The sequence below is a fragment of the Athalia rosae genome, chromosome 2, assembly GCF_917208135.1.
Source record: "Athalia rosae chromosome 2, iyAthRosa1.1, whole genome shotgun sequence".
Taxonomy (NCBI): domain Eukaryota; kingdom Metazoa; phylum Arthropoda; class Insecta; order Hymenoptera; family Athaliidae; genus Athalia; species Athalia rosae.
Window position 1 is genome coordinate 20,483,471 of NC_064027.1, and position 24,937 is coordinate 20,508,407.

At 43.1% G+C, this 24,937-nt stretch overlaps 1 protein-coding gene across 4 annotated transcripts in view; it reads right to left on the minus strand.

Annotated features, from left to right (window-relative positions):
* The window catches only part of LOC105689521 (protein tincar), a 63,357-nt gene that overhangs the window by 15,169 nt on the left and 23,251 nt on the right, over positions 1-24,937 (minus strand). For all 4 annotated transcript variants that reach the window (XM_048649276.1, XM_048649277.1, XM_048649275.1 and 1 more), the window contains exons 3-4: positions 879-993; positions 125-411 (exon numbers count right to left, since the gene is read on the minus strand). In XM_048649276.1, the coding sequence (XP_048505233.1) occupies positions 125-404 (280 nt within the window). In that variant the 5' untranslated portion in view covers positions 405-411; positions 879-993. The remainder of the gene's footprint in view (positions 1-124; positions 412-878; positions 994-24,937) is intronic.

Genomic DNA, 24,937 nt, shown 5'->3' on the forward strand with positions numbered 1-24,937 from the left:
CACCTTTTGATAAAAGGGGAATATTTACACCGCGCCCCATAATATTTTTGCGAATCAAAACGTTGTTATTCATTTCTCCGTACTTCAATCGTCTCGTAATTGTTAAATTTATTGTAAAATTTACCGAAAATTCTTCTCGCGCATCTGGTTGCAATGTAAGCCTGAATAGCAACAGCACCGATTCCGTACCAGACGGACCAAAGGCTGTTCACATGGCCTCTCGAACAGGATTCTCTTTTATTTTGATGATTTCGACTCCTCCTTGGTTTTCCGGCGGTCGTAACGCCGCTGGAATTGACGCTCGATACGACCGGAAGCGGTCTCAATCCCGGTTTCTTACCACATTTTGCCTGATTCACCTCATTGTTGTTCTCGTAACCCATCAAGCTCCCAGTCATCGACATTTTTTCCCTGGAGAAGAGAGAACAAAAAAAATTAAGGATTTCATTTCAACAATTGTTATTAGCGCTATTCTGCACGTATATCGGATGTTTCGAAAAATAGAAAACAAGAATTTTTGGAAAAAGGAAAGAAATGCAAGTAAATATGGATGTACATATTTAAGGCTTATCAGACGGTTTTTGATTATTTCTTTTTTTTTTTGTTCTTTTATGTGTGCACTCTTGCCGAAATGACAGAAAGAAAGGGGAAAAGAGAGAGATGTATGGTACCAGACACAGATCGGTGAAATGGAAAATTCAATGAAGTGCGAGAGATAAACTAACAGTGCGAGGGAGTTTGACAGAGAAAAAAAAGAACCAGAAGTATGCTATAAAAAAGCGGCGTCTATAATCGTGATGTCAGTGATTATTTGGAATGACCAAATAAATGAATCGGGTTTAGAACCTCTCTTATTCACAGGGAATCGTAAATCTTACCCTTTATTTTAAGGGCGTACTTTCGTGTCCTAAAGTTTTGAGGTCAGTTTTTCCGTATGGTAAATTTGGAGTATCAGCACTGGCATTTTTGACGATGTGTTAGGTTGTTGAGAATCTGTAACAGTGAATAAAAAAGAAAAAAATAATAAAATAGAAATATACATAAGATGAGTAGAGTTTCGTTGAATTAAATTTTGAAAGGGATGCGAAATATCTTAGTATGCAAATATCATACATAAACTTTTGAATTCCAAGTAGGATTTGGAATATATAATTTCAGATCTATTTAATCGGCTTTTCTCGGCTTATTACATCTAATATGCATATCATAGAATCCTCTTTTCCGCGATTTCCGGCAGTCGGCTCGCTGGATAAATTATTATTTCGAGAAAAAAAAAATAATTATACGCTATAGTTACTTTATACTTAATCTCGCATCGTCGTAGAATTTATTAGCCAAAACTTTTTCCCTCGAAGTAATAAAACGCGAGACTTCCAGACGAAGTTTTTTCATCTTCATAATTGTGCTAACGTATCAATAGATTACGATATCTGCGGATCGTTTTTCAAATATTAGTCGTATTTTCGAACCATATTTTTTTCCTACGTCACAGGTACATTTACATGGCTTCAACATCGTTAGACTTTCAGGGGGTCCACCCTTTTTTAACCCTTTTGTTATTTTCGGACAATGAAAAACTGCACTTCGCAATGTCCTCGTGCGTGACGGTACGAAACTTTTCCTTTGTTTGATGTATTTTTTTCATTTTTTGTTTCATTTCTTTTTCACACAAGCGATCGTAGCCCATCGGTCGCCGGACCCTTTGAAATTTGAAATTTGACTTTTTAACGCGTGGCACGAGTCCCATTTCAAATCCACAGTACCTATATCCCCCTAATTAAAGGTAGACTTAGCAGGCAAAAGAGCGAGGTATTCTAGTGCTCTCGTATATAACCTAACCTACCCTCACCTGACCCAACCTTGAAGTGCGACAAGTACACCGCACTTCTGTAGCAGTAGGGTTGGAACCCTTGGAACGTTTTTTCATTTTTTTTTTTTTTTCTTTTTTTTTCATCCAGCGCCCTCCACTGTAAGTTCCCATTGTCACAACCCTTCACACTGTACCACGCTTTTTATAATCCCTCCTGCTGATTGTTGGCCAATTCATTAATCCTCTTCATTCTCTAATAATTTCCCGACCCTTGCGCGCAAACTTTTTCTTTTTTTTTTTTTTCCATTCGATTATACTTAACGTAATTTTCATTCATCGATTCAAAATTGATTTCGGCGTTCGATTTTATTTTCGTTTTTTTTTGTTGGGGACCGTAGGGCGGGAAGCTCGTTGTTTTCATCACGCGATACACTTCACGTCGATGCTTATTGTGAAAACGCATCGGATACATATTATAATAATTTCTATGCATGCCAAATTACATGACATGGCTTTGAAGTTGTTCGGAAATCCGTAAAACGAAAGTATATCACTTTACGCCAAGAAATAATTCTGTGAAATTTTTTCCACAGATGTGATGTTTTTTGGAAGTTTTCAGAAAATTTTCCAATCTAAAATCTCGTCTTCGTCGAATGAAAAATAATATTTCTCAGAATATTCCACGTGTCGCCGCGACCTTTTGCATTTTGAGGGGTTGCAAGAAAAAACAAAATAAAAAAAGCGAAATAAATAAAAACGGGTTTCCCATAAGATGAGAACGATTTTAATATACACTCTTTCAACGTGTTTTTTTCTCGATTTAATAACACGTTTTGCAAGCCAAATATTTCCGCTGCCTTCCTGTCTCTTCCCCTCGGGAGCGGGCTCGCGGTTTTCGGCGTGCGTTAAGAGGTTATCGAGCTCGCGGGCTACATCCCGCGTTGTTTGTATTTGTTGATTTTTTGCCTCCTTTTGTTTTTTCTCTTAATATAAACAATATAACGTTGAAAAACGAGGGTGGCGTGTTAAAGTCAACGGTGATGATGATACCCCGAAAAGCAATATAGGGGTGGATCGAAGAGGATTCTAAATATTTTTCAACCCCTAAAATTACACGAATCCGCGCGCGCCGTACCGCGTCGAAAGGTGTTGTAGCGGGCCTCCCTTTCGTGCCGATGGATCCGCATCGATTTCGTTACCCATTTCGCAAGTTCAAAGGCTTCGAAGAACACAGGAGGACGTTGGTTGTACAATCACGTACACGTCTTTGCAGATCCTTCGAAGGATTTTACATTTCTGGTGGAATTTTCATCGATATTAGTAAGTCTTCTGTGGAAAAATTAGAGCAACGCAAAGTTATCGGTAAAGAAGTACCACTTTTTTTTTCACAAGTTATCAGAACGGTGTACAACTTTAGCGAAAAAACGATGGGATATCAAAGAAGTTCGTCGTGGATTTTCAATGTTATACTTCGATCCTATACTCCGATGTGCAGGAGCTTTATCGACGCATCGCACAGGATTCCGCAAGCTTTTAGATAAGTTCGTTTTGTAATTGTACGTAGGTCGAGTACTATACTCGATTACCAAAAGCTGCAGACACGAGAAAGTGAGAGCGAAACGACAAAGAAGAACGAATGAAGAAATAATTCAAGTTTTGTGCGTCCTCGTGGAACTCTCGAGAGGAATCTGACGATGATGAATTGCGGTAGAAATTATTTACATCTGAAGTTGAAACGCGACGGTCGGACGGTTTCATGAGAATCGGTGAAATTGCCATAGGATAAATGCTCGAGTAAACTCGGCGGTTTGATTGAAATCAAATAGATGAAAAATGAAAATAAAAATTTCTTTCGGCGAGGGAGCTGAAGAGGAGAACGAAGAGCGAGCTTTTTCCGCAGGTGGGTGCTGGGTACCTACCGTTGAATAGGGCGTGGCCGCGATAATTGAATGAGAGATACAGGTAAAGTTCAAACGATTCATTAGATTCCGCGTCCTTGAATGGAATTACTCTCAACTTTCCGCCGAAGTAGCAATAATAGAGGAAGAAAAATTACCCCTCCTCGCGGACGCGGACGGATGGGAGAAAGCTTTCATTTCTACGAGTTCCGTATTCTTAGAGCTCAATTTATTAATTTTCTATTCCACTCCGTCGGAATTGCGATTGACGAAGGCCGGAAATTTTTTTTTTTTTTCCAATAGCCGATATCATTTCGGTATTTGAGGTGGACGTTCGGGTGCATAGCGAAGCTTTCTATTTTACTTCTCATTCCACATTATAGGCAGAAATGCCCTGAGGGATCGGTATACACGTATACCTTATCCAATCAAATCATCTACCCCATTTCCAATCTACATCGAATCCCATCCTAATCTGAAACCTCTCTCGACCCCTTACCGTAGTTAATACCAGATACCAAACCAAACAAATAGGAACCACACGACGTACAAATATGGGTATCATATCAGATTCCGCAAATTCGATATAACGTCATACGATGGAAATAAACATGATAACGTTAACGATCCTGCCACAATTAATGGGATTCGATAGTTTTCAACGAGTTTCGCATAAGCGAGAGATAAAAATAAGACTCCTCGATCGATCTTCTCTTTTTTTTTTTTTCGTTATTACATTTTGTGGTCTCAGCCGTGTGGAGATTCAACGTTCTTAACATTTGACCCGTATTCTAAAGAACATGTACGTACACCGCGTCGGATGTAATTAACTTACGAGACGCTTTAATTTCAGGTCAAGTGTCTCTTAACCCAAGAGTTTCGTATCTGGCGGTGTCAACTATCGCGAAATTCCTAATCGTTCGATTCTAAACTCCGCGCGATTAAGAAGCAAAATATTCCACTTCGATGGTGTTTTTTTTTTTTTGTTGTTTGTTTTATTTCTCAAAAAAAAAAAACGTTTCTCACTCTCTTTTTTTTTCTGATTGAGAAATTGTGCAAAATTTAGCATACAATTGTGACGCATAAACGTTATTCCCTGCAGACGATTATTGAACGTCATCCGGAGAAATTAATTCCCAAGCATCAGTCGCGCGAAAACGCGTCGATCTTAATTAGATATAACGATTTCTCCCCCAGGGAAAAGAACTTAATAGGCTTCCCCATATTTTTCCATTTTTTTTTCTCTCTTCCGATCTTCCACATCTCTTTGATCTCGAACCAGAGTCAGAGTTGTTACAAAAAAACTTAGAAAAAGCACATTGTTGTAAAACTTGGTAGCATTGGTAACGGTTCACCGATCAATTGACGATAACGTCGATAAAATATGGCGAGTCGTACCCATTTTTTTTTTTTTTCTCCCAATTTTTAAGTTTCTCAATCAATCACTTCGTTTTCTTTTTTGTCGCGTCGTACTCGGGCCGAACGGATCGATTTTTTTGTTTTCCATCGCCGCCGCGACGTATCTCGACGATCCGTTAAAATTGTGGAGAGAGAAAAAAATTTCCGCGGCGATAACGCCCTCGAAAATTTACGAGTCACTTGCCGGATAATTAACTGATTTATACTCGGAGTTAGCCCGGGACGAGTTTAATTAACAGGAAATTCAGGGACACTAGGATCAGACTCTCCCCGTCGTTTGCAGATAATAATCCGTCCAATTATCGCCTGAAATTTCCGCGGGCCATCGAACTCCTGAGCTTTTCCTTTTTTTTTCGGCGATTCTCTTTTCTTTTTTTTTTTTTTCTTTTTTTTTTTTTTGTTGGCCGGAAGCTTTCGAAGCTGCGTCGGTAAAATTGACGATCGCCGATCGGATAAATTCGAAAGAGAGTTTTCGGACAACAATGATCGGCCTCTCGCAGCTGAGGACCGACCGTCCGGAGCTGAGGGTGGACGGGGAAGGACGAACGGGAAGAGAGGAGCGAGAACGATGGTGGGAAGGGTGGTTTGGTTGACCGATGCGAGGCGCGACGCGTCGGGACGCGTCGGGACGCCAAGCAGTCTCGGTCGACGCGGTATAGTCCCGACGCTTTCACGGGTGTCTGCCGGCGTCGCTCGTCACCAGCCCTAACCACCCTTCCCGCTTTCCTCCCTCGCTCCTTCCGATTGCGGAGGGATAACGCAGTCGACGTCACGAAGCAACCACCCTCGGAACTACTACGAGGAGGACGACGACGCTCTGGCGTATATAACTGCGAGCTACATTCCATTCACATCGCGCGTCTGACGAGGAAACGTTAAACGCGAGACGCGAATTATACGAATTGTTCGAATTTTTTCACCCTGAAAACGGTTCTACGGTGACAAAAACTCTGGCGTTTATTTCGGACGACATCCGTTTTTCAAAAGGCGTGAAAAAACGGGCTCGACTCATTCTCGTTCGAAATCGAATCGATTCGGTAAGCTGGAAATGCTTTTTTGGAAGCGAAAAAGCTTCACCCAAAAATTTCTCAGAGTTTTGCCATTTCTTTTCTCGAGCCTCAGAAATATCTCGGACTGAAGTATACGAAAAGCCCTAGCTGAAGTCTGTTTCATTTTGATTACGATTAAAGCCTGGGTAAGAATGCTGGGTAAGATTTTTTTTCGCGTCTCTCAAGACCTTCCTGAAAAAGTTTCGAGGCTTTACTTCCGACGGAAACCTTTTCGGTAGCTTGAAAGCCGAGGTAAAGTAGAAACGAAAAAAAACAAAAAGAAAAGAAAAGGAGGTTCAGGAGGTCTTCAGTTCTCATTTTATCGGAGGGACGTCCACTCGGGGCGGGGTGTTCTCGGGCGATATATTTAACGCTTTTCCTGACCGCGCCGGTGATTCTCGGGTCAGGAGGTGATACGCCCGCCGCGGTTTCAAATTGCGGTTATAAATTTATGAGGGTTGCAGATGTCGGTATGACGGTGCGAAGCTACGGTCGAGACGACGCGGAAGCTCATTAATGCAGCGCATCACGCTCCGCAACCCGAACCCACCTGATCCACGTCGTCGTTGTCGTCGTCGTTGTCATCGTCGTTTCGCGAACGGGCTCCACGAGAAGCGAAGACCAGAGCACGCTCCGGCTGCCACCCCTGGAAAAAGCTTTTCATCTCTCCCTCTCTCTCTCTCCCTCTCTCTCTCTCCCTCTCTCTCGCTCTGTTTCTTTCGCCTATCTTGTTCTTGTAGTTGGAACACTTCCGCGTCACCTCTTCCTACTTCGCTCAACCGCGCCCTCCTTTCCCTTCGCAAGGGAGACGCGGGACCGACCCCTCCCATCCGTGCGAACCTTGTTTTCATTCACAATATACCTCCATTAATATTTCACTTTCTGAACCGGGAATCGGTGGAGGGACAGCGGGGAAGCTCGCTCGAGTGTGGAAAATTTTAGACTCGCTCGGTTTTGCCGTCGATGTGCAACTGATATTTTTTCAACCAATCGAAATTCACGAGCTCGCGACCACTGCGCCCGAACAGGTGTGCTTTTTGCGAATCTAATTTTTTAATCATCATACCTCGCGCTTCGAGGTACGTCGGAACGAAACTTCGAATAGAATTGAAAGGGCGACAAGATAATAGTTTTTCCATTTCGTCGTGCGGCAGCGAAGATGAGAAAATAACAAATAAAAATAGATAAGAATGAATAAATAATGGAGAAACTGCGAGAAAAAAGCCGGAGGCGCACCTGCGCTTTTTTCGCTGGGTGAGCGTATAGCTACGTTTCATTGAGGAAGTTGCCGAGTTTCGATGTCTGGTAAAAGTTTCCCATAAGAGCCGTATCCCACCGGGGAAGTTTGCAGCTAGACGACGTAACTTCCCTGGATACACCTAGTCATAGAGAGAGAGTGTGTGTATATAGTTGGTAGAAGTGGTTATCGGAACTATGAAGAAGAAACGGTAGAGAAGATCGTGACTAAGATAGCTCTTAATAGAATAAATTACACCCCGAGTAAAGTAGCTATTGTCGTCGATTAAAAGTACACTCCGCGACAAAAAGTTTTCACGTGACAAAAAGGATCGGAGTATCGGGGAGCACGAGAACTTCGCGAATGACAACGTGGTCTGGTTATACCTAATTTTCATTCCTTCGAAAATGTAAAAAAGTACGAAAAAAAAAACAAGAAAAACACAGTTTCTATTCCTATCGAATTTTCTATTCTCAAACCGACGTGTAGCGTCAGGCGATTCGCGTTACACGGGAATAGCTCGACAGCACCCTCGGGCTACTACTCCGGCCCTCGAAGGGACGTCGATTGAAGGAACACCGTCGGAACATTTGGCCTCCCTTTTTGGGTGGCAATAAAGGGACGAGAGGGCAGCAACAGCAGCAGCGCGTTTGGTATACTTTCGGTAATATTGGGAGCGAGGGGTGCCGCGGGAAATTTAGAAGATCGTCGTTACGTTACGTCAAGATGTTCGTCTCAGAGGCTCGGAACCGTCGGCCTCTTCCGATCTCCCTGTAAAGACTGGAGAAAAACTTGTAAAAATTTTACGTTAAATTTGTGCTTTTCGAAATTCCCATACCATGGAAAGAAAAAAGTTCTAGCGACGTTGCGAAAGTAGCGGTGAAACTAGGTACGGCAAAAAAAAAAAAAAAAAAAAAAGGAAGGGGAATAATAAAGATGAAAATAAATTAAAAAAAAAAAAAAACGTAAGAAGGGCGTCCCTAATCCGGGGGAAAATCGATTCGGAAGAATAAGTGGCCGAAGGGACTCGAGGGGGGTAGGGCGGGGGGGTAGGGGTGTTTCTTGGTGAAGTAAAATGCAACGGTTGCAGCAAGGGTGGTAAATAGGGTAGGTTGGTACGTAACGACACCGAGTTTTCCGTTTCCTCCTACGGTATAACCAGAGCGGAGCGGAGCGGCAAGTTCTCTACGGGGATCAAATCTCCTTGTCCCTTTTTCTTTCCAGTCTCCGATGGTCGTCGCCATGGATACGAAGAGGATTTCGTTCACGGTGGCTGTACGCCGTTAGTTGCACATGGTAAACCGGCGGAGGGCGAAAAAAAAGAAACAAATCATAACACCGCACCTCTGGCGAGAGGCCAATAATGGAACGGTAAAAAATATCCATCGCCTCGAAACTTTCGGGTACATTCGTCATCCGCCATTTATTATCCTCCCTTACAACTTCCTCTTGGCGAAACGAATAGAAATATTCGTTTCTTCGGAGAGGGTGAACGAGGAATGACCGACCGCGTTACGTGTTCCATGTTGTTTTTTTTATCACTTTTCACTCGTTGATGTAAAACGAAAAACGAAAAACGAAAAACAAACGGAAATAAATTAATCCGCGGTGTTTCTCGCTGACGTACGGTCGTGAACATCACGTGGTAGCCCGACATAATCACTTTGCGTCGGGGTGACGTTTATTATTATAAAAGTGGGAAGTCAGGGTGAAACTTGTGTGACGCGTTATTGTGCAGATTATGATGGATGTGACGTCCCGACATGCAATGCGAAGTCTGCACACCGTTGCTGTGTAAAAAAAAAAAAAAAGAAAAAAAAAAAAAAGAAAAAAGGGGTGAAAAAAACTGCACCGACGACAATAATTGTTCCAACAACAACAATAACAGCGACATTAGCTATTTTGGCAGGAGTGTGTTGAGTATTTTTTTTTTTCACTTGTGAAAATCAGATTTTGTCTGGGCTATTGTTAAAAAGTTTACGAGTAATTGTATGTACATATGATACGTTTCGTTGTATATTTGCCATGTGTGGTAATTCGAAAAGTTTGTCGTGCAAAAAAGTGAAAGAAAAAGAGAGAGAGAGAGAGAGAGACGGGGTGCTTATTTCCTCGAGTCGCAGTTGTTATAATTTTTTTTTTTTTTTTCTTTCTTTTGACGAGTTGTGTAGAAAATTATTAGAGCGGGTATTGTAGCTTTGGAACAGAAAAAAAAAAAAAGTGAATAGGGTAAGAAGTCGTTTGCGTGCCAAAAATTGAAACGGGCAATTAAAATTCGCCGCGACTTGTACGTACGTACACCTGAGTTGAAAATTTCATTATTTCAAAGCGGGACGTGGTCGAAAGTGCGCAGCGGTTAATTTAAAGAATAAGAGTTTGGCAGCGGTGCGGAACGGCAGAAAACAGAGAAAACGCCGCGTGCCGCGCCCTCCTCATTCTCCTGTAATAAAGGACTCTTAGGAGGTAGAATATGGCGAATAAGAAGAGAACGCCTCGGCGGCGGCGGCGGTGGGGGCGGTGCCCCTTGTGAAATTTCAAATTAAATATTCTCGCAATTAATCCCGCATTTCATCAGATCCGTTACGGTCCCTTGATATATAGATAGGTATAAGTATAACGCGCCTCGTGCAACGGAGGAGGGAGAAAAGGAGGAAAACAGCGCAAGAAAGGCTTGAATCGCTGATTCCGTGTTTCCGAAACGTTCGACGCTCCGTAGATTCTACTGGAAAGCATGGCGAAATTTATGTCACATACTCATCGATTTTTCGTGAACAACCGTAGTATGACGAAATGCGATCCCTTTTTTCTCATTCGAATACCCAAAAGCAAAAGATGAATGAATATTTTTCCCGTAACGATTCGTCCGTGACGTCCAACGGAGCGAGAGGAAGCATCAGGTGTGTGCAGATAGCGGTGAAGCGACGAGCACGATTCGTTGAGCAAAAAAAAAAAAACGAAGAATGAATAAAAAAAACAACAAAAGGAGTGGGGGGGGGGGAGGGGGTGAAGAACACGACCAATTACAATCGCTCTCCCGCCGGTTTCCAGCTATCAAAATTACGAAATATCATAATATTAGCGGGGGAGCTTTTGTGGGTTAAATTAAGCGTGCCAATGCCTCGGTATGTAGGATGAAGTTTTCCGCCTTCAACCGGCTCCGACTCAACCGGGCGTCGAACTAAATCCCTATAAGTTTGTCACGCACGTCACGTGCCGAGGAACTTTCCACCCTCGTGTATATATATATATTCCCTCCTCATACCTACTCGCTTCCCTTTTTCCCCACACCGCACGCCCACGCAATTCCTTCGACCCCCTCGAAAGTTCAAGATCCTCGAGAACACCACTGCGCCCCGATGCTCCTCTGCAACTTTTCACACCCGTTTCGGAATCCCCCCCCCCCCCCCCCCCCCCCCCCGCCCCCTGTCCTCCGCCTCGCAGACTCGAAGCCCTCCATTAAAAGAGCTTTTAAGTGATGCATGGTGATGGATCGCCCGTTAACACGGAGGTAAGTATTTAACAAATCGGAGGATTCCTTGTCCGAAAACCTCGCGAATAAGGTAATCTATCGTCCTCGAAACAACCGGGACGCTCAGAAATATCGGTGATAAAAAGGCTCCGCGTAGGTTTGTGGATTTTTTTTTTTTTTGTTTTTTTATCTCTAGAAAGTAGAAAAACCTACGACGTCGATCATACGCCGAAATAGTAGGTAATCAAATATTTGAAAGCTGTATTGCGAGGTGATTCGTTTTGAAAATGTAAAATCGATTGCGCGGTCCGTTCTCACGACTTTTATCGATCGGCGAGTGCATAATCTGCCGGGTTTTCGATCGAGTTAAATTACCGGCACCTCGTAATCTCAAGATTATCCGGCGTTACGAGTCAGCGTTAAAAGACGAACTATGTGGTTGTAAGTTTGAAACGACGACACTAGGTCGAGTATCGATTTTCGAGTATCAAGTATCCGCTTGCACCGGCTTTCCTATCTTCCCTACCGTAGCGGCAGCGTAAAGTTTTAATCTAAAATCTCAAGTGACGCGGGGCACGATATCAGCTCCGGGAGATCAGAGGGCTGCGCATTAAATTGCGAAACATCTTTCGCCAACTTTGAATGACCGAAAAAACGAGGGTTGGAAGTAACGAGCGAAAAGAAACAAACCTTTTTCTCCTTACCATCGATCCGAATCTGAAAAATTCGAAGAAAATCGTACGAGAGAGAGAGAGAGAGAGAGAGGGAAAAATGGAAAGAAAAGTTCGCCGAGCTCTTGGCTCTGCAATTAAACACTCTTCTATAAGCGCCTTCTCCTGTTTACAAAGGGATCTTCGTTCGGGACGACGAATATAGAAATCCACCACTCGGAAGAAGGGTGGCTATATACTATACTATACATACCCCGTGGTACGAAGACGTTGGGAAAGCGTCAATTTAGATAATGGTGTCAAATGGGTTTCGTGTACGCTTTAAAGATGAACCACTTAAGTTCGTTAGTATAGACTGCAACCGAAGCGTCGATGACCCTTATCAAGTTACGATAAGACCTCGGAGCTTTCGAGTGATTAAGTTTCGTCCAATAAATAAACACTTGTGCGATATAATACACACACCGGAGATCAACGAGTTTCGACATTTTTCACGCGCCCCGAAATTTCGTCCGCTTTCGCGACGGAAATCGGTACGCTAAAAATGACAAAATAAACGAAGAACGAAAAACAAACGTAGCGAATCTCTGAGGACAGAGCAGGAAGCGGAGGTGATGAAACTCATTTAAAAAGCTCCCAGATAATCGGGAAAAACGACCCGTTTAAAACACGCATCAGTATGTAGATTAGCTGTATCGTTATACATGGCATAGTGGGTACTTTGGCGCCGTTCGGCTCTACGTTTTATTATAATGCACGTTATACGGGGTGTGCAACGCGAAGTAGGTATCCAGCCAATCGAGTTCATACACGTTACTTCTCGTTTCGGGAGCGGTTACTTTCTTTTTTCTTTCATTGTGAAAATTTTTTTTTCCATCGTCTGCGAGAGCTAATGAATTTATGCAAAAAGGCTGCTGAAGGAGCGGTAAAAATTGGATTTTGAAACGGTATTTTCTCGTGGAAAATTTTTCGACTCACACGCTATACGTGGATGCGGTGTGTATATATATATACTTTGTGCCGGCGGTAGAAAGGAGTCGCGAAAATTGCAGTTGTCAGGTTTTAGATCAGACAGCGCAAAGGAGAAAAAGAAAATATAGAATGACGAAAAAAAAAGGAAAAAGGGTATACGTAAAAGTGGAGGTAGAAAAATGAAGATGGAAAGTCCGCTGTATATGTATACCGTACGTGTATACCCTATACGCGAGCGTCTAGTTTCTCCGGGACAAGTATATACCTCTACCTACTTTACTACTCGTTAAATTTGTCAGTGTGTTGTTGAATTATTAAAGAATTCCGAAGTCGAGAAGTCCACCTGGTACGGAACCGTACCTCCTTTTCTGACCCTCGAGATTTTAACTCGCCTCATTCCAACAGCTTTCTTTGCCGGTACAACGGTCCTTTTTTTTTTCTCGTTTTTTTTTTCGTTTTTTTTTTTTTCCTCTCTCTCAAACTTGAGGAAAACACTCTCTATTCAGAAGAACTCCGGCAAAGAAATATTTCCACGATTTTTCGCCATTGCAGCGGCTTCTTTGTATTTTTCTTTGTAAATAAATAACGAATCTCGAATCCTCGCAAAGTTAACAAATACGCGGGCAACGTGGCATCGGGAGGGTCTGGAGAGGGAGAGAGAGGGAAAGCGGCGAGGGAATAAATCGAAGGGGGCGGGGGGGGGGGGGGAGGAAATAACGAAAAATGCTCGATGACGTATGTCCCGATACGCGGGAGGTACGATTGTTGCGGGTGAATCAAGGATCGGAGGATATCGTCGATGGGAACCCCCGCGCTAATATTACGCAAGCCTATTTATAAGGAGAGTGCGGAGAGAACGGCAAAAGGGATATTATAAGGGTAAGGATCAGGATTGCCCGTTAATTAGTTTGCCGGGTATACGGACCTCGTTTTACTCCCCAGGGTAGAACACATCCCGCGTTGCGATCCACCTATACAATTCAACCTATACGTTACGCGCACAGGTACGTACGATAATTATATAGATATAAAGACGATTAGGTACGAAACCGCAAGAAGACCTAAGCCCGAGTATCTGGATCATCAAGGTACGTTATTAGTGTCCTGCGGGAAAGCCGAGATTCTACTTTGCAAAATTATATCCCGAGCGGACAATCGAGACCCTTGGCTCGCGCGTGGAAAATGTAAAAAAAAAGAAAAATCGCGAGGCGAATCGGTCCGCCGTTATTTTCGGGTTTCAAAAGACCGGTGAAAGCCGTACGATTCGAGACCGCATCCCGATGAACATTGGGAGACAATAAAAATATCATCACACATAGCGAAAATCGCACGACCGACTCGACTCGACGCGTTCGCCAAATTCGTACGAGCGATGTAATTGAACTTGATTCGGAGTTTCGCGTCCCATAGAATCATCGGCATTATCATGTACGGTCGAGTTTTCGTGAAAATAGCCGCCGCGTTGCCGCGGGAACGGAGGTAACACCGGCCAAAAGCAGAAGCGCGCCTCATATCCCGTACCAAAACAATGGGAAACCGGTCGCGGTGCGCGGCTTTCCGTTAAACAGTTTGACACTGCAATGAGAATCTGGCATTATCAGAGGCACAATAACTGCCCCCCCAGACTCCATTGTTCTTTATCGGTTGAAATTGAAATGACGCGGGTCGTTGAACGCCCATATAAAATCCAGAGTCAGTCGGTCGATGCGTTGATACACATGGCCGCGCTACGCCGCACGAATAATGTTCGGAAAAAATCACGCATCGTTAGCCCTAAACTTCTGTTCTAGCACGGCGTCGGGGACCGGGGGAAAAAAAAAACGGAACGGAAAAAAAATACCTACCCATCCGCGAAAAATGATAGAAATTCCCGTGATACGCGATCGCGAAATGGAAAAAAAAAAAAATAAATGAATAAATAAATAAAAAATAGCGTTCCACTTTTCGGTCGTTGCACGCGAGGGCGTGGCGGTTTCTCTGATCCAAAAAATAAAGAAGATGGAAAAAAAAGAGGGGAGAGAAAAGTTTTCAAAGTAGAGAATAGAGAGCACCCGAAGGCCTCGAGAAAATATCGGAGAATCTTGTCTCGCGCGGATCGGCGCGGCAAAGGATGTAGACGACTTACGAAGAATGAAAAGCAAAGGAAAATGGAGAAAAAAAAAAAAAACATAAAAACAAAAAAGAAGTAGGCGAGCAAGTAGTAGAAAAGGGTAATAAAGGAAATGCAGCTATCCTCGAATCGGACAATCTCCATTAGCAAAAGAGCGTCTGAAACGGTTTTTTTTTCAGTGCACTTTCGTTTTTTTTTCTAAGAATCCCTTTTTTTTTCCGAGATGCGGATCTCGACCCGGAAAAGTTGACGGTGATTCTTAAGGACGAGGTCGAGCAGATATTTCGAGCTAAGAAAAAAAATGAAAAAAAAACAAAAAAAACAAACGTCGGAAGCGAGACGGAGAGAAAGAGAAAGCGGAATACAAAGTTTTTCAAAGTGTTGCTTTTTTTTGGGTGGAGGAAAATATGACGGCGGTAATACTCTGCGAATTTCAGACAGCGTCGGGCGGGGTAGCAGTATCAGCGCGGGTCGAGGTGATTCAGTGAAAATCCCATTGGAAGTTTGCCAGTCTTGCAGGAGTGTGTTGTAGAGACGTTACGCGCGCGCTATGGTGAACCAAAAACTGCCGGTGTACACCCGTCTACAGTAGCCGCCGACTGCGGTGCAAACTGCGCTACGGAATTTAACATCTAGATTTTACAGTACTTTTCCACAAGTGCAAATCAGCTACGCCGAGTGCCTCGCATACTTCGAAAATTATATTTTGCCCTTTCCAAAATAAAACACCGACCATACCGATTGTCTCCGTTGCGATACCTGCCCGAGGTCGTTCCCCAAATATTCCGTATCGAATTCTCCGTTTTTATCTGAAACTTTCACTTTCATTTTTATTCCAGATTTTCTTCCCCTCGTCACCTCGGACGACTTCGATTCTTAGGCCAAATTTTCTTCTACGTCAAATCGTTACGATATCTGGTGTATTGTACGATTATTTTTATCGCACCCCATATGTACGACCGCGCACCGTATACATATATATATATATATATATATATATATATATATATTTATGTTACAAGATGAATACGCGTACCTTATATGATGTTTATTAACGGAAGCATTCCAAAGCCCTTTATTATTTCTTGGCTACTTTCTTATTTTTTTCCCCCCTGATCTACCGATCGGTTCTAGCCGAGATGGTTATTTCTATACAGACAAAAAACGTCGGTAGCCTAGGAGGGCCAATAAAAAAGTATCGAAATGGGCGTAGTAGTGGAATATAAACTACGAATTGATCCCTCCGAATTCGTAGTACGTGGAGCGTTGTGATTTTTTCCGAAATACCTTTCGGAGGGTCCGAGAGAGAAGGTTAGCAAAAAATGAGAAGAAAAAAAAAGGGAACACTTCTGGAGTTTCTCCGGAAGAAATTCTCGAGAAGAAGCACTCGAGAGATGTCGAGGAGTTAGAATGAGAATAAAATAGACGAAAAACCGCGATTCATCGCGTACCGATAAAATCTGAAAAAGTTTTCGATTCGTCCGGTCCCGAGAAATGTTCGAAAAACCTAGCCGATATTCTTCGGTCTTTTTTCGGCTTTGAAACAAAGTTTAAAAAGCTCTCAATTCTTCGCGGTATCGCGATAAGAAGAATCTGAGAAGCTCCCGGCTCCTTCAGGAGTCCAAATTTTTTCTCGTGTTCCGATGAAAGTTTTCGGAAAGCTTTCGAATCGCGTAGGGCGGTACCGTTATTTCGAACAGCTTTCAATCTTTCGCGTTTCATTTACGAAGCGTTCGAAAAAAAACTCGCGACTTCTCGTTCTCTCGAGGTTTTACGAGTTTTCGAAAAAAGAACGCACACGCGGCGTCGTCGGGTTCTTCGAAAATTTTACAAAAAGCACTTCACTTTGTGAAAACGAGAAAAATTAAAAATTCGAAAAAGCTCAAGACTCGATCGCGTCCCAATAATTTCTATGCCTCCGCGTGAAAAGTAAATGTCACCGTAACGATGAGTTAAAAACAAAAAAAAAAACAAAAGAAGAAAAAAATTGTCGATTCCAAAGGAGTAAACGTGAACGCCAGAAGACCGTTCGAATCGATGTTCTTTCGCCTGCCGTTGAACTTGCGGTCGTTGAAGCTCTATTTGCATTGAGGTTCGTGTAATTCGTGGAGCATCGCAGTCGTGCAGCCTGTTAATTTCCGTTTATGCATTCGTTTTTGCGACGCGTTTGGATCGGCTATGGGTTTCCAAAATAACTCGATACCAACGTCTACGTCTACGCGCACGTACATACGTAAGCGCGATACCGAGGTTCTTTTTTTTGCACCGCGCGGTGCCACGGTGACCGTTAAACGTAAATCAAACCCGACACCCCACACCCCTCGTTAGTTATGCGGGTATAATTTTACGCCGTTGTTCCACAAATCGTTTCACTCCATTACAGGACGTGGCGGTCCGAACCCGAAACCCTCGAATCTCCGTAATTTCTCGTTCGAAAATAAACACCTTACCGTGACTCCGAAAATATCTCACGCGACGACGATTGTTTCGTTTCTAATTTTAATTATTTTCCAGGCGATTTCGGCGGTGTGGGGAAAAAGAAAAAAAAATAATAAGAAAAACAGATCAACGGAATCCCCGGTTTGCTGCGCACGTATAACGAAAGATTAAATCGCAACAGGCCGCGGTGCAGTACACGCGTTTTACATAGGTGCGGTATACAGGTGTACAGAAAATACGTGTGCAAACATTTATTCGATTCAGCTGGAGTTTGCATTCAAACAAGTTGAACAATAATATTTTAGTTGTAAATCCAGACGCGGTTGTATACGGATTCGATGGATATTTGATTTTATTACTCAAAGTTTACAGGGGACATCGATAGATGGGAATTTACCGCAACTTGTAGGTACGTCGCTCTAGCTGCAATTTATTTTACACGTACACCGAACGTACCGTACGTACATATTATGTATGTACACGTTTGTATATATATATATATGTATATATATATATATGTATATATATATATTCGTATTCGCGGACGCGTTGTGTATACCGTCTAGTGGCGAGCTTTAAACGCGTCTATAATGTTCACTCTATCCACAATAACTAACAAGGCATTGTACAATATCGCTTTGTTTGCACACCCCTGTCCTTCCATTCGCTATCGTATATTCGTCGATATATACCTAACCTATACCTCTACGTTCGCGATACGTAGGATATACATACATACGTATATACACGTGTACGGGCGTACGTTTAACGAGTGAATATTATTCACCGAACTGATTGCCCGGCCACACCCCGTACCTTTCACTCTGTACTCGAAATCAAAGCTACGACTGTAACGTTGCAACGACGACGATGACGATGTAATGACGATAATAAATAATATCACTCGCGAACAGACACGAAATTCCTTATCTTTCATCGATATACGTAATACGCGATCGAACGAATTCGTTTTGCGAGGTACAATTTCCTCGTCGAAAGCGTATCGATCTTCGTGTTTCAATTTTTTTTATGTTTGAAAAACGATTTTCAAGAAAAAACCCTGAGCGATCGCATTTCACGGAGTGGAGTATCGTTTCATCGAACGCGCGTGAGCTTTTCATTCATATATTTATTTTCGAAACTGTTATTTCTCAGACGCCGTGGGTAATAAATTTAATGCGAGAAGCGGCGGGTACATTAGTGTAAATAAATTGACGGAGAACAGTCGGACGATCAGTCGGGAAATACCGAGGTGGAATTCCCGGTCCCGTTTCCAAGGAGGATAAAGCAGGGGGAGTAAAATTGGGGGATGAATCGGTCTCCGTGCGGTGAGTCACCGAAAAACCGAACACACCCTTCTTCGGTGGACTAGACCACCAACGCTAGGCGGTAGACGATATATTTTCGACCCTGTAGCGGCGGCTGGTCTTCCCTGTTTTACTTCCTACCCCATCACTTCTTTAATTCTTTATCCTCGCTCTCCTAGACTCGAACGATAGACGCCCTTGTATTTCTTCCGCTGGAACGCCACTCACTTTTTTCGTCTTCTTCTCGCGGTTATTTTTTACATACATGTGCAATGAAAGCTCGATACGACGGCCATTTTTTGAAGGATCAATTTTTTTTCGGTCTCGTTTCATTTGAGATGGAAGAATAGCGGGAGAAGAAAGTTTTCGAATATACGCGGAAGCTGAATATAAAGCAGACTGTTCTCGGGTAATTGTCGAATGACCGGAGAAACGTGAAAACGGAGTGAAAATTTCGAGAAATTAGGGTCGCTATTCATGATTCTCATACATATTCACCCGTCCTAGTCGCCGCCGGACGGTTCGAACAAATGTTGAATAATTTAAAAGAAAATAATGTTTTTATCGGGATCCGCTCGAGTTTTTTTTTTCTTTTTTCTCTGTACTTTCGGTTTGCGCGTTTTATACACTTGAATGCATAACGAAAGAGGGCAATTTCGAGAAAAATATTGTTTAGGGAGCAAACTTGTACAGTCGCTCTTCTTATGTGTTTGAAGAGAAGATTGAACTGGTAAAACGGAACGTTTCGTGCCGTGGCATTCGCTCTTGCGCTGAATAATGAAAATTCATTTTTAATTCATCATCGATCTCCGTAAACAAAAATTCTCAAGCAAAGAGAGCAGAGATTTATAAATCTCGGGAAATTAGCGGGAGAGATAAAAAATCTCGGCGAACCACGTCGCCTTCGATTTCTCTATTTTTGACAATTTTCTCATTTCCCTTCCGAATTCTTCGAAAATAAGAGGAGAACGGAAGAGAAACGTGACTTGGCAAAATTGGGGACGAGAATTAAAAAAAAAAAAATTAAAAATAACAACAACAACAACAAAAACAATGAACACCGAGAATATCGATCGACGTAAGTATTGATGTAATCGCGCGTGTCGTGGTTTTCGGATCGTAAATCGTCGACACGAAACCGAAATAGAATTCGAATTTCGTTTACGACTTAAAAAGCTACCGGTGCATTTTCTCTACGTACCTATAAACACATGTACCGTACACGTATACAATACGTACGCATATAAAATTCATTTTATAGTTACGCGTCGCGCTGGTAAACCACCATAAAATTAACCCCCCTCTCGCGAGTTTTACACCCTGATTCAAACGAGATCTATTTCAGCCACCCGTATATGTATACGTACAATATACATGTACACGTAGGTGTGTATGATTTTTATTCATAAATTTACTTTTTAATGAAAAATTTCTTGCAGTGCGAAGCGAACCTGTTATTATTATTTTCATTGTCATTAGCATCATCGTTGTTATTACAACAGGTATATACAGGTTGTAAAAATGTAGTAGAGAATGAAAATATTCCCCCTCCGTGAAAGAACGGGAGTAGCAGCAGGGGCAGGGGCAACGGAACGTAGATTGCTATAGCACGTACGTGCTGCAGGGTATCGTTGTCAGTATAAAGAGTACGCCCATTTTTCGGGGCGAAAAAAAAAAACCGATCGATCGAAACAACCTCACCCTATTTCCCCATGAAAATCTATAGTGCAATTACTACTCTCCATTTTCCCCCCTTTCCCGGATAGACGTGTTTATTATGTGTATAATTGATGCGACGGTAAAAACAGGAGGGGAACGAATGAAATCAATCCTACGCTTTTTCCTATCTCTTTTTCGATTTTTTTTTTTTTTCTCTTCCTTGTTTGCAAGGAGGGTAACGTAACCTCGACGAACGCCGTTACATTGATTCGAGGATAAAATGATCAAATTTTCATCGATTTTGAGTAACGATAGGAGGTGTGCGACACGAATGAGGCATGAACGAGTAACGAGTCCATGTGCATCGATTGAGGAACTAGAAACTTGGAGGGGGTCCGAATGGAAAAAAAAAATTAAACGAAAGAAGAATGAGAAAAACGAAAAAACCGAATATATGGCGGACGAGGACTATGAGAGCTGGCGGCGCATTGAGCAAGAGAGTCCCATTTAATGAACGAGTCGCTCTTCAGAACGCATCTATTTTAATTACAAACTCATAGCAAAACTCGTGCAGAGCCTGCAAAATACATACGTACGTACGTACATACGTGTAGGTATATGATCTATATACCGTCGCGCATATAGAAACATCCGCAGCATCCCCCGGCCGAAAAACCGCCCCATTACTCGTATCCAGATATAACGGTCCGACATTCAGAAGGTAATTAAGCTTGAATTACTACTTCAGGTGTCTAGCTAACCGTAAACGAATGATCCGAATACGCTACACCTGCACAGAGGCATATTTGCGCTGGGCGAAAACACAAACAAACAAAAAAAACGAAAAAAAAAAATAGAAGAAACAACTTCCCGCGTAGTGTAATAATTACGTTAAAAGCTGGTAAATTTTGGAAAATTGTTCACGGGATTTATGTGGAAGGAAGTTTTCCGGAGCGGGTGAGATATTTATTCATGGGGTTTCGGGAAACGGGGATAATTCGAGATAGAAGCGACGGGGACGGGTGAAGGGGAATTAAGATATGCGGGGGTTTTAGTTGAGCAAATAAGTGCGCTATCCCGTCCGCATATTCCCTACAATTAAGGGATAAGGGTTCTCAAAGTACCTTCGCCACCCTACCTCCCCCCCCCCCCCTCCCACCCCCCGAACCTCCCGCGGGATGCGCATGAGAGAAAATATTTCCTCTCTTCGTATCCTTGGGACACGCCCGTTTTAGCCACCTATGCGGACACACCTATGTACCCACGCGTTACGAAGAAGCACTTGAGGCGTGAATCGCGATCCCTAAATTACCCAAAATAACCGGAGCGTGTAGGGAAATGAAATCGGCAAACGCGGAAACGCAAACGCGCGCGAAATGGAAACTTGAATGAAAATTTGCTCTCTGCGAACTTCGGATGGTATCGGTAGGTGGGTACACCAAATTGTGGAGTAAAACTCCGCTGTCTGAACTGAACTGCGACAAAAACGAAGCGCAGGTGGGGCGTAAATTGATTTAACAAAATTGTGTGCCACCTGATCTACACCTAATCCCAACCCCAATTTTTAGCCCCGTACAAAGCCGACTTCTTTTGTTCCCTTCTTCGTTTACCTGATTTCTTTTTCTTTTTTTTTTCTCTTTCTCTTTCAGTCAGAATAAAAGCTCGCGCGGGTCTCTTTGTGCAAACTAGGCTACAGTTTCGCTCGAAATACAATCGACGAAAGAACGATAATAATGATGAGAAAAAAAAAGGAGAATAAAAAACGAAATATCATTATGAAATGCATTCAATTTGAAAATTAAAGGGTTTGCGGAGTTTTCGAAAAACCGCAACAACGAAACGCCACGATAAAAGTAAAGAGCTTGCACTGAATTAGCCTATGAAGCTTTTCAACCTAACGGACGTTCTTTTTTCTCCTGCTATAATAAAGTCGACCTCATTCCGATTTGCTTAAATGGCTTGGGTAGGTAGGTAGGTAGGTTGCTAGGTAAGTGTACCTCTGCATTGAATGGGAAATCTGCTCCGGCTCTCACCAGAAACGAACTAAACTACGAAGCAGGCACAACTCCAATTTGAATATCGTGACGGCGTAAAACTCACTCTACTTTAGCCGTGGGTTATAGATCGAAAAAACAAAAAAAACAAAAAAAAAACAACTCCGACGATCGACTCTTTGCAAATTTTTTAACGAAACAAAAGACTGAAAAAAAGCCCCCTGCGTTTGTTCTCGAAACTCTGATTTCTCGATCCGTTCGCTAAAAATCATCTACCACCTGAAAACTGCAGAGCTCGCAGCGATTTGCCCCGACGGATTTATTTCCCATTTAAAACATAACTCGGTGGGTAAAAAAAAAAGAAATAAAGCTCAGGGTTATAGAAGGTATCCCAAAATGACGACGACGACGATGACGATGACGATACCAAGGTCGAAGGTTACTTCGATCGTGTTTCGAGTGTTTTTTTGGCACAAGCTTGCAGCGACTATCGGTGGTTAGAAATATTTTCCTAACGTTGCCCTACGTAACGCGCTTCTTATCCTCGGCTAAAACCGGCCCCTCGAAGCGTCCGTCAACCGCAACTACCCCCCGTTACAACGATCGCATCTTTTATCTATTCTCACACGCATTATACGCACACCTACGCAGAACGATATGCGCCTAGAGCGGATTCGGAATCCTCTCTCTCGGTTGCACTATCTACGTTACGTTTTAGGGTGATTAAGGCATCGATTAATCCAACTAAGCGATCCAATCTCTGTTATGGTCGGTAAATTTAAACGCGGAACCCTTCGCAGGGGTTACCGCTGCGATTTATATCGTACGCAGGGGATATCCCTCGAGAACCTCCTTCGAAAAACTATCTCAAAACTTGCATCGGCTGCGGCGGCGGCGGCGCGACTCCGCGGATACGGAGAAAAAAGGACAGAGCGGAAAGGGGCAGTTGGAGACGATATAAATAACGCGGGCTGTACACCGCGCGCGCACACGCGCTACAAGAATCGCTCCGAGAAAATAAAAAAAGGCGGATCGGTTAACCCGCTGGAGAATCCGGGGAGAAAAGCTAGGAGAAGGAAGCTGAGCTCCCGCCCCCTGTCAGCCCCGCATAATCTAAGGATCGTCGAATCTAGTCCGGCGCTATCTTCGCGAGATATGTCATAGGTGAGCGCTGTATGTATACCTATACACCGGCGTGAGAAGGAAGTCGAGAAATTCTTCCCGGTTCACGGCTGACAATAGGAGGGAAAAGAGGGGTGGGAAGGGGGGAGGAGGGGGGGGGGGGTTAGGAATGGGAAGAAATAGGGAGGAGGGGTACGAAATGGGGGCAGTCATTTCCACCCGGGCGTTCCGAATAGCGCCCCTTTTCCATTCAATCAATACCCGATGCTCGGCACGAGGCGTCCCGTCGCGCGCTCGCCGCTAAACGCTCCCTCCTGTCAGAGTCTCCTGTTCCCGTTTCTGCTCCCGTTGACGGTAATGACGGCGGTGCCGGTGGTGGTGGTGGCGAGAACCAGAACCAGAACCGGAACCAGAGAACCAGAACCAGAACCAGAATCAACGGAGTTTTACTCCCACGGGGTGGGGGGGGGGGGGGGGGGGGGGGGGTTGCGAGTGTCGCAACTGTATCGTGGCGTCGCTGTTTCTCTTCGGGATTTATACCGTTCATCCCGATGTAATCCCTGATCCAATAGTGGCGTGCAGCTCGTGTATCTGTACATCGACGATGGCGTAATACAGCGTCGTCTGTACACAGGACCTGTACGTGCGCGCGACTAAGTAAACGATTCAAAGAGGGTAAAATACCCCGCAAACGTGTCACGGTATACAGAAACATTTTTTTTATTATTATTATTTTCATTTTTTTTGTTTTTTTTTTTTCATTTGATTTTTCATGAACTTTGTCGAAAAATGAACAAGTTTTTTTTTTCAGCCAGGTGGCGAATGAAAACCGATCGAAGAAAATCGCCGTCGTTGTCGCGTTACACGTCGTTAGGAATCCATCGTTTTTAATCCACTTTGCATTTGAAATATTGGTCGCGATTTTCAAATACGGATAACACCTCGCCCTGTGTTTGCGGTACCGAAGGGTTAAATTCAACAAAGGGCGATAATACTCGGGGAGGCGGGCGAATAGAATACATGTCGCAGATGATAGACTATAGTGACGATTGAAAGTAGGGTAACGGGGAGTCCAGTCGGATCGTAAATAAATCGAATTAATCGAAAATGGTTTTGAAAAAGTTTTACCGTGGTAAGTACGGACGTTGAGAAAAAAACACGGTTTGCCAGAATTCGTTTTGCAGACTCTTTGAAGAATGGCGGTTTTTTTTTTGTTCTTTTTTTTTTTGTTTTTTCTCTATTTCGCCCAGTTTCACGTTAGTCCGATCTGGAGTTGATACGCGATCTCAATTACGATTAGCGATATCTGGCGGGCGTCGTTTATTCCTTTAATTATTGAAAATTCGTAGCTGTGACGTTAAATTGTCCGGGGAATGGCACCTGGATAGTTTAGGTATTCGCTTGATACGTCACATAATGGATACAATGGAGATTCGCTTGCACAGAATTTCCCATTGTCATATATATCCGCACGTTATACACCCACCCGATTTTCTTCCACTCCCCCCCCACGTTTCCCTTCTCTTCTATTCGAAAGCTGATTGCCACTAGGTGCTTATGATAAGATATCAAGTTATACGATATATGTAGTACATATTTACGCGATATACACTTATACAGTACATAATATATACTAAACGCCTCTATGTATACATTTAGCTTTGGGGGGTTCTTCGACATTGATGCATAGCGCGGTTGATGTTACACCCTCTATACCCATAACCTTATGTGTATCTTTCCTCTGTATACACATCCACGTGTACACACACAAGATATATACCTAC